Source organism: Octopus bimaculoides, chromosome 24, assembly GCF_001194135.2.
Source record: "Octopus bimaculoides isolate UCB-OBI-ISO-001 chromosome 24, ASM119413v2, whole genome shotgun sequence".
Lineage (NCBI taxonomy): Eukaryota > Metazoa > Mollusca > Cephalopoda > Octopoda > Octopodidae > Octopus > Octopus bimaculoides.
In genome coordinates, this window is record NC_069004.1 from 12,357,081 (window position 1) to 12,367,829 (window position 10,749).

General features: G+C 36.0%; 1 protein-coding gene across 1 annotated transcript in view; it reads left to right on the plus strand.

Moving 5' to 3' along the window:
- Positions 1-10,749, plus strand: part of LOC106875554 (Golgi-associated PDZ and coiled-coil motif-containing protein) — a gene marked incomplete at its 3' end in the record, with an annotated part of 492,718 nt that overhangs the window by 379,561 nt on the left and 102,408 nt on the right. The window contains exon 2 of the mRNA XM_052976516.1: positions 4,324-4,488. Coding sequence (XP_052832476.1) covers positions 4,324-4,488 — 165 coding nt within the window. The remainder of the gene's footprint in view (positions 1-4,323; positions 4,489-10,749) is intronic.

Below are 10,749 nucleotides of genomic sequence, written 5' to 3' on the forward strand. Positions count from 1 at the left end.
TATATATATATATTATATATACACACACACAACAGGTTTTTTCCTGTTTCTGCCTACCAGGTCCACTCAGAAAGCTTTGGTTGGCCCGAGGTTATAGTAGAAGCCATTTGCCCAAGGTGCCATGCAGTGGGACTGAACCCAGAACCATGTGGTTAGGCCTCTTACCACACAGCCACGCTTGTGCCTATGTTTATAATTATTTTTTTAAAAAGTCAAAACCATGAAATTCATAAAAATAAAACAGATTGATAGTTTCTTTGGTATTTCAATATTTCAGGCTGAGACCCTTCCTCGGGAAATATTTGAAGAAAAATCAGTATTCACTGTCTTCTCTATTCTCTAGTTGTATGTCTATTTGATATGTGTTGCTATAGTAACCAATTGGTCACATACAACTCTGATCTATTATTAGTGTGTCATGTATATTTCTTAATTAGGAAAAGCTTCTTTTATGCTCAACTTTCCAATGTTTCTGCCAGTAGCTTCAATGGAAATCTAGATGTCATGGTGTAGCATTTCCATAGATGTGTCTTGATGTATGCATAATTGTTTGATAGTACTTCTGATGTAGAATTCATTGCATTCCCTACATGTGATTTTTATACTTCACATTGGACTTCAGAAATATATTTTCATTTCTCATCAACATCTTTCTAAGCATGATAGATAGATTCTGTCTGTGTCTGTTTTAGGATGGTGACTTCAGTATACTATTAATAGTTTCCTGGTTTTTCTAAATTCCTCAATTCCAGTTTATTATAGTGAAGCTATAATTTATGATCAGTATGACTAGTGTGTTTATTCTGATTATCTTATTTTTAGCATTGACTGGGTAATGAAATCTCCGAGAATAAACTGTGAGGGGAAAAAACAAATTAATTTCACACACACACACATCTAAAACATGGCAACTTTACTATTTAAACAAGTATTGATGATGATGATGATAATAATAACCCTTTCTACTGTTGGCACAATGCCTGAAATTTGGGGAGAGGGGGTAAGTGGATCATATCGATTCCAATACTTGACTGGTACTTAATTTATCAATCTTGAAAGGATGAAAGGCAAAGTTGACCTCAGCAGAATTTGAACTCAAAATGTAGCAACTGAAGGAATACCACTAAGCATTTCGCCTGGCATACTAACAATTCTACCAGTTCACCATTCTTAATAATGGTTTCAAATTTTACCACAAGGGCAGCAATTTTTTTGTGGGGAGGGGATGAATTGATTACATTAACTGGTACTTATTTTATTGACCCCACAAGGATGAAAGGTAAAGTCGACCTGAGCAGAATTTGAACTCAGAATGTAGTGGCAGGTGAAATACCGTTAAGCATTTCATCTGGCATGCTAACAATTCTGCCAGCTCACTGCCTGAATAATAATAATGGTTTCAAATTTTGCCACAAGGGCAGCAATTTTGGGGGAGGGAACTAGTCAATTACATTGACCCCCCACCCCTCTCCTCAGTGTTCAACTGGTACTTTATTGACCCCGAAAAGATGAAAGGCAAAGTTGACCTCAGTAGAATTTGAACTCAGTACATAGTGATGAACGAAATACCGCTTAGCATCTTGCCCAGCATGCTAATGATTCTGCCAGCTCACCATCTTAATAATAATAACAGCAACAATAATAATAATGGTTTCAAATTTTGACACAAGGCCAGCAATTCAGTCAATTAGATCGTCCCTAGTACTTAACTGGTGCTTATTTCGTCGACCCTGAAAGATTAGAAGGCAAAGTTGACCTCAGTAGATTTGAACTCAGAACACAAAGATGGACAAAATGCGACTAAGTATTTTACCCAGCATGCTCATGACTCAACCAGCTCACCACCTTAATGATGATGATATTGACAATAATGATAATAATAATAACAATAACAGTGCTGAGGGACAAGTGACTTTCCTGTATGTGTGTGTGTACATGCATGACATCTTAAGAAACCTTCCCACCTTTCAGTTTTCAGATAGCCATCATCTGTTTAGGTGCTTTATGAGGTAAATACCTATTCACCTGCTATATATAAATATATTAAGAAATAAATCATATATATATGCATATGTGTGTGTGTGTGTACATATACATGTCTTCATGTGTGCGTATCAGTGTGTATGTCTTTGTTTTGTTTTTGTGTTTGTATATGTGTATGGATATTGCATAAATATATATATGTGTGTGTGTAGGTAGACATAAATATACACACACATGCCAACTCACACATAGTGTTGTGGTTTTAGTGTCAGTGTCTACAAAATTCGTTTCTTCTGTACTGGTAAGGTGAGAATTTTATGAAGTTAATTAATGATGATAAGAAAGCCAACTCATTATTACCTCATTAGCTTTGGTGTTGGCACCACCATAAGTAATCTTGCAGACAACAGCAGAACTTATGGCTGCACCAGTGGAGCTGCACAATCGCTGCAGATGAGATTCACACACACACACACACACACACATAGATAAATATATGTCCGTCCTCTTTAGCAAATAGGAGAATTTTCTCTGCCATTGCACTCTGTTGCTCTCCTGTAGAAGGAAACACTCCCGGAATATTTCAGGGTTAGATACATTTTAATTAAAGACAGGATGGGCATGGTTGTAATACACTTCATATAGATCTGTTGGACTTGGACAAGCCTAGGGCTAACTGACAACAACAATAACAACAACAACAGTAATATTGTATTCTAATGTAGAGCTGGCAGAATCGTTAGCACACCAGGCAAAATGCTTAGGACTGATTCATCCATCTTTATGTTCTGAGTTGAAATTCTACCAAGGTTGACTTTGCCTTCCATCCTTTCAAGATCGATAAAATAAGCACCAATGGAGCCCTGAGATCAATGTATTTGACTTACCCCCTCCGTTGAAATTGCTGGCCTTTTGCCAAAATTTGAAACCAGCATAATATTCTAGTGTCTTTCAAAGTGTTGTGTCCTCATTGTTCCTTTTCTACCACTACTGTGGTCTCTACTTCTCAGCTGCTCTGCTCTTGTGCTATCTTCATTCAGGCCCTTCCAGCTTATTTGCTTCATACTATATGACCCTTATCCCTAGGTGACACCCTAAACCACTTCCCCAGTCCTTCCTTCTCGAATCAAACCAAAATACAACTGAATGAAAAGAAAAAGAAGGGACAATGAGATATAATGTTATAGTAACCGACATATCATATTTAATGTATGTACACTGTTGATAGGCCAGTAACTGTGGTATTTGTCCTAAGATGTTGCACAGTGTTACAAGAGTAGAAGGAATGGCAGCAACTGTGTAGAGATGAAAATATCAAGAGAACCTCAGAAAAATTAGGATGGTCAGACTTTAGTACACATTGCCATCAGACAGCAGTGTATTGGTGCCATCAACCATATTCTTCATTTTCTTCTCCATGTTTCAAAATTGTTGTTGCTGGCCTTGTTTTTTTAGGGATGTGGGGGGGGGGTCCATTTCTTTTAACCTTTAGTGTTCGCAATGTTTTATCAAAAGTAATGCTTATTTCTTCATATGTTATGAATTAATCTTGCATTATTTTGTAGCTTTGCGATTTTGATGAGGTTACTTAATTTTTAGAATGATATTGTAGAGTTGATGAGAGAGGCCAGATCTGGCCAGTTTGTACATAAAACCTTTAGAATATCTGGGCCTGATATGGCCTGTTTAAATTACCAAAGAGCTGACTCTTTAGCATTCAGATTATTTTGTAAGGCGGCGAGCTGGCAGAAACATTAGCACGCCGGGCGAAATGCTTAGCGGTATTTCATCTGCCGTTATGTTCTGAGGTCAACTTTGCTTTCATCCTTTCGGGGTCGATAAATTAAGTACCAGTTACGTACTGGGCGTCGATGTAATCGACTTAATCCCTTTGTCTGTCCTTGTTTGTCCCTCTATGTTTAGCCCCTTGTGGGCAATAAAGAAATAAGATTATTTTGTTAGATGTAATTCTTATTTATTCACATTGCTTTAAATTAATCATATACCACCTTATTGCTTCTTGATAATGAAGTAACTTATCTTTAGATTGACATTGTAGGATAGGTGTGAGAGACCAAATCTGGCCAGTTTGAACATAAAGCATGTAGTATATTTTGGCTGGATATAGCCATTTTAAGCACTAAAGGGTTAATTGTTAGTGTTTCAACTCCACCAGACTGACCATGGTGCCGCTCCAATTAATCAACAGGTTACATTCTTTATTTTAGCTATCATTGTAAAAGACCATGCTGTAGCACTGCTATAAGACTCAGCACCGCCACCACTACAGCTTTTATCACAGTTTTAAATATTAATGCCATCGTCTTTGTTTTCTTTCAGAACCAGTTGGAAGAGATGCGCTCTGAAATCACCAAAGTCTCTGGTTCCAAGTCCAGTGTAGAGAAGGAGGTGCACAATTTATTGTTGCAATTGCACTCTTCTCAGCTGGAATTACAAGCAAGCAAAGGTTTCAACGTTGATTCTGATGCCATTAAGAAGAAACTGGTAAGAATTCTTGTCATTTCCTTTCAATGTATAGCTGTGTGTGTGTGTGTGTGTGTGTGTGTGTGTGCACTTGCATGCGTATGTGCTTTCTTTATAATTGTTAGAAGAATTTTAATGACAACGGGTAAAATTGGTGATATTCTTTGTATTGATGTTAACTGAAGGAATCAGTAACAGTTGACATTGTTGTTAAGTTCTAGACCAAAGCCTTGTCAATTAGACATTCCAGTCATGACCATCCTGTCTTTTTCCTTTCTTTTTGCTTTTTTTCAGATGTATCTAGAAGTTTAATTTTGTTAATAGAGGAGAAAGTAACTTAAGGGAAATTTAAGGGTGGATGTTTAACCAGAAGGTATTAAAGGCATTAAACTTTTGTTGTTTAGCCCATGGTCAACTCTGATCAAGCAGAATTATGATCAAAAGATCTCCACTTATGACCATCTCATCTATTGTCAGGCATAATGTATCTAGAATTACACTATCAAATGGGTCCTTGTAGGATGATAGACAATGATTTAATAGAGATTCAGCTGCTATTTCTTGTAAGGCCAGTAGCTTTATAGACATTCCATTAGATTGTTGATTTTATTTTGAAATTCCTTTCATTTTATCCAAGAAAATGGTTTCAAATAATTGAAGAAATTTTATAAAATTAAATATCAAAGGAATACTTTTATGTTTTGGGCTTCATTGAACATACCCTGGTTTTATGGGACTTCTTGAGAATAACACCAATTCCAGTAAGGGCCTCACAATATGAAATGGCTTTTTCATGGTACTCTGACATTTATAACTTTTTTTTTCAAAGACTATGCTTTCACTTCAGGATCATAAAATATTTCAAACTTTAACTTGTTTCTGATCTGCTACAAAGTTCAAATGGGGAAACTCACAGTAAAGTATTGAATGTTTATCTATGGCAATGATTACTGCTCTACCAGCCATCTGTCCCCTCTCTGGCTCAGCTGCTCTGCACATATCTTGAAGGCCAAACCAACGTTAAAGAACTGAACAGACATTGAAGACATCTGTCCCGTCTGTGTTTCAGGGGATTCAAACAGTATGGGAAAATTATGAGTCATTGGGATACCTTAACAAGGATGTATTAAAAGGGGGCAATTGTTATTGATATTATTTATCCTCACTTAAAAGTGGAAGTTGTGTTAGAACACGGAATACTGTGTTATTTACCATGAGAGAACCTCTCATATGGACTGACAATACATATAAGCCCTCATGTATATATCGCTACCAGTACTAGCAGATCATGTGATTTCTGCCTTCTTTGGCCCTGTCAATGGTAGATGCCCAAAAGCTAGAGATAGCAGCAATTCTTCTTCTAGCAATATACATAGATTCTCAGTGTCTAATCAAGCACAGTTGATTATCTCTCACTAGTGATATAAAAGCAAGTGCTTATGTGCACCACAAGTCCACATGGAAGGTTCTCTCATGAAAACTATCACGATATTCTGTTTTCTAAAACATCCACTTTTAAGTGGGGATAAATATTGACTTTTGGTATAAATACTGCTTTTGTCACTATTAATTACTGTTATTGATATTGTTTTGGCAAATAGTTTATTCTGTAAGTATCATCATTGTTGCTATTGTTGTTATTGTGGTCTAGAGAAGCCCTGACCCTTGAGCAAGTGTACAATTAAAGACAATTCATTTGGGACCAAGCTGTGATCAATCCGTTTCTTTCTTCAAATACTGTATATCTAAGAATGCATCATTTTTACATATCCCTTTTTTTAAAAGAAACAATAAGAGGTTTTGGCTGCTAGTTTAGCAGATCGAGTCACTATATAATTGATCTGTGTGGGTGGGACATCTTGGTGAAGAATTTAGCACATCTCAAAATACTAGAAATGGTAAACTCAGTTCTGTCTCCAATATTTTTTTTTCATTTTACAGTGTTTGTGTCTGAGACTCATGTGCTAATTCCATACCAAAATCTTGCTCACCGTTTCCTATATCTCCATCAAAAATACATTTATTTTCTGCTCATTCCATCATTCATAGTGTTTCTTACACAAATAGCAAAAAAACCAAAAATAAAACCCTCTCAGTGACCAGATTTATTTATATGAGATAAAATTTATCCAATTTTTATTTTGCCTAATCTTGTATGTAAATAACGTTTCGTTTTCCGTCTTTTTGTTTCAAAATTAATGGTCAGTAAAATAAATGATTTAAGTAATTCCTGTTAGTCATTCACCAGATCTGCAAACTTTCTCTCTAGTAAACTACTGATTAGGAAGAAGAACCGGTTGCCAACTGAGGCAAAATAACATTCAATTATTTACAGAAGTAAAATGAATTGAATCAATGAATTTGGTGAAATGGTATCCTAAAATAAGAACAGAATAAAATAAAATAAAATAGAAGAAGAGGAATTTCAAATGAACCTTTTAATGTAAAATGGTGTGTAACATTAAGTGTTTGAGTAAATATTTTGACAAATATCAATTCTCTTTAAACAAAAAGAAAAAAAAAAAAAGAATTGTGTCGCCATTATGAAATTGTATGGAATTATCATGTTTTCTACAAGATTTAGCAAACAGACCATTATACAAATGGCAGAACTCTCACAGAGAATGGTTTAAACTTTCTCAAGAAAAAATACTGGTAAAATTTTAGCAAATGATTTCAGGCATTGCTTTATTATTATTATTATTATTATTATTATTATTATTATTATTAGTATTATTATTATTATTGTCATCATCGTTGTCGGCGGCGGCGGCGTCGCCACCGCCACTATTATTGTTATTATTATCATTATGGCGGTGGTGTGCTGGTAGAATTGTTAGTACATCGGGCAAGGTGCTTAGCTGCATTTCAGCCATCTCTACATTCTGAGTTCAAACTCCACTGAGGTCGACTTTACCTTTCATCTTTTTGGAGTTAATGAAATGAGTTCTAGTTAACCACTGGGATCAATGTAATTGACTTGCCTGCTTCCCCATTCAGGCCTTGTGCCTTTAGTAGAAAGGATTATTATCATTATTATTATTATTATTATTATTATTATTAGGGGCATCCCTAGTGGTTAGGGTGTTGCAATCGCTAGATGGTGATTTCATTTCCTAGACCAGGTGGTGTGTTGTATTCTTGAGCAAAACACTTCATCTCATGTTGCTTTGCGGTCACTTCAACACCTGACACATGGTACACCATGCACCTGTTCAGTCAACGTTGATTTGGTCAAGAAAGTGAGCTAATATCCCACACGAACATTTGATCACTATAAACAAATCATTTGTGCAGCAGGTTGTTCAGCCGAAAGCCGAGTGCTCATATGCCATCTTCAATGGGTGAGTCCATCATTATTATTGAGTGAGAGAGTAATGCATACCATCAAAGTGACTCTGTGGTACAAATATATGAAGCTCAATATACCCATCATGACTACCCATCTGATAAGGGTACACCAGGCACACACTATTATTATTATTATTATTGTTCAGTAGTTTTACTTTTATAACGTGCTTTCACTTCACTACCGAGCGCAGCTCTGTGCACCTTGGGTATGTGGTGCTCTTATGGTTACTGTATTGAAAGTGTTTTGCGTAGGATGTGTGCAGTGCCCAGTAGTGCAATTTTCTGTATGTTATATATATTTGTAAGTCCTGGTGTTTTTGTTATGTATTTGTCTGAATATTTTTTTTTTTTTTTTTTTTTTTTTTTTTTTTATTATATCAAGCTGGCAGAATTGTTAACACACCAGGCAAAATGTTTAGTGGCATTTCATCCATCCTTATGATAAGGTCAGAGTTCAAATTCTGCCAAGGCTGATTTTGGCGTTTGTCCTTTCATAGTCAATAAAATAAAGACAAAATATATATGCGATAACACTTCCAATCAGTTAAGATCAGAATCCATGAGAGCCGCTGCCTGGTACTGCATCAGGGCTATTATTCTTAAGGCAACAGGCTGGCAGAAACATTGGCACCTCAGGCAAAATGCTTTGTGGTATTTCATCCGTCTTTATGTTCTGAGTTCAAATTCACCTAATCTTTGTTGTAAAGCAGTTGTTTATAAGGACGGCACCCAGCTTGAAAATCAAAATATTACACTACCTACATGACAACATGGTTGGCAGGAGGCTGGGAGTTCAATTTCAAACCACTTAAATGTTCCTCTAAGTGGTCTTTCAACCTGCTAGAAACAGCAGCCAAACTTTCCTCAAATCACACTTCTCTATCATGAAGGTCATGTAGAGATTGCTGTTATCACATACACTGTGTATTGGGTATTTTAAACTCATCCGTATGGCTGTATTCTTCCAGAGAGTAGGAGAGACAGATAGAAAAGATGAATTGATCTCCTGTATTTAACTGGTACTTTATTAAGCTGGCCTCAGTGAGATTTGAACTCCGTACACAGAGACCCACAACTAATACTGCCAGCCATTCTATCCAATGTTCTCATGACTCAGATAAAATTTCTGCTGCCCTAATTTCCCAGTTATCAGACCCTCATTCCTTTGTGAGAGATGTGTGACCCCCAATATTTATTGTGTCGCTAACTTTCATCTTAGTCTTACTTGGACAATAAATTGAATTTAATCAAACCAAACTTTCATTCTGTGATTTATTGCTGCCAAAACTAACCATTGTTGCTGCTTGATAGCTTTTCCTGATTTAGGATTATCTGTGATTTCAATGTCCATTAACAGACTTGCCAACACCATCATCATTGCTCCCACCACCACCATCACAACTACTACCATCTCTACCACTACCATCATCACCAACATCATCCACAATCACCACCACTACCAACACCACCACCTTCATCACTATCATCACCACTCCAGCTATTTGACCTTTTCGTTCACTTGAAGATTTCATCTTCTCTGCCTTTTGCTGTTCTTTAAAAATATCACTTTTTCCAAAACCCAAAATCTTTAATTAAACAGCGTTATCTTAATGTTTTTCAGTCTCTGACTTTGTTACGGGGTCTCAAGAGTTGAATGTCACAATCTTTGCTCCGGATCACCTAAGAGGTGAAAATATATTCACACAGTAAACTTCCTTTATTTCTGTCTTTGATTCTGTTGCCACATTTACCAGTTCTTAGCAGCTATGGCTTTTGTTTCCATATAAACACAACTTTATTGCTTAGAAAGCCTAGCTATAAAAACACACCAACATCACAACACTAAAATATTTTTGCTGTTTTTTTTTTGTTTTTTTTTTTCTAGATTCTTCCAAGCCTCACATGTACACCATTATCTTCAAACTTTGAAGATTTTTATGGAGAATTCATAGATTTTTCAAATCCTTTTCTTTTTTTTTTCTCCATTTTATTTTCTGAAAAAAACAAATTAAACCAAACATTTTGATATTTTGTATGTGTAAAATATATATATGCAAAGAAATAATGTACCTATTACTTTTGACAATAGTGGCAATTAGTGGTGATGGTGGCGGTGGCAGCGTTGTTGTTGTTGCAATTTTCTTAATGTTTAGCTCAGCCCAAACCTCATAGACCTGTAATCAAAAATCTTCCTGCCATAACCATCCTATCTTTTCTTGCTCTTAGCACAGCATTCTCAGAACTACATCATTCATTATGTTCTAGTTTTAGGGTGGTACAGTGTAAGTTGAAGGAGTTTTGGCTGTTATTTTTTGCAAGCTCACTAGCTGCATGCAGATTGGGTATTATTGTCATCCGTGAGCGTGTGCATGTGTATAGTTAGTGTATTTGTGTGTGTGTGTGTGTGTGTGTGTTTAAGCTGATTATTCTAGTTAATCTAATGTTTTCCTAAATATTTTCCGAGTGTTGTTTTAAAACACAGGGAGGTGTTAATGGTCTGCAAATCCAATCTTTCGACTCTGCTTATCCATCACTACTGTAGCATTTACTCTTGAATAATTTATTTACTAGGGTAGATAAATAGATAGATAGACAGAGTGATATATATATATATATATATATATATAATAATACAAAGAATATATATACATGTATACACACATATATGTACATACTTACATCTACATGTGTATATACATGCATATCAGGGTACAGGACGTTAGAACAATAAACTACAGACAACGGAACGAACACATAGGAAAACGGAAAGCCCCTTGGAATATCCCTTCATCAGCTGTCTCTATTCTATCTAGACGTTTCGAAGACCAGACAGGACGTACTCTAGAATAGTCTCTTCCTGAGTAGTGGATCAACCAACTACACAGAGGATTCCAAGGTGGCAAACACAAACCAAGACAGGAAAAAATGGAC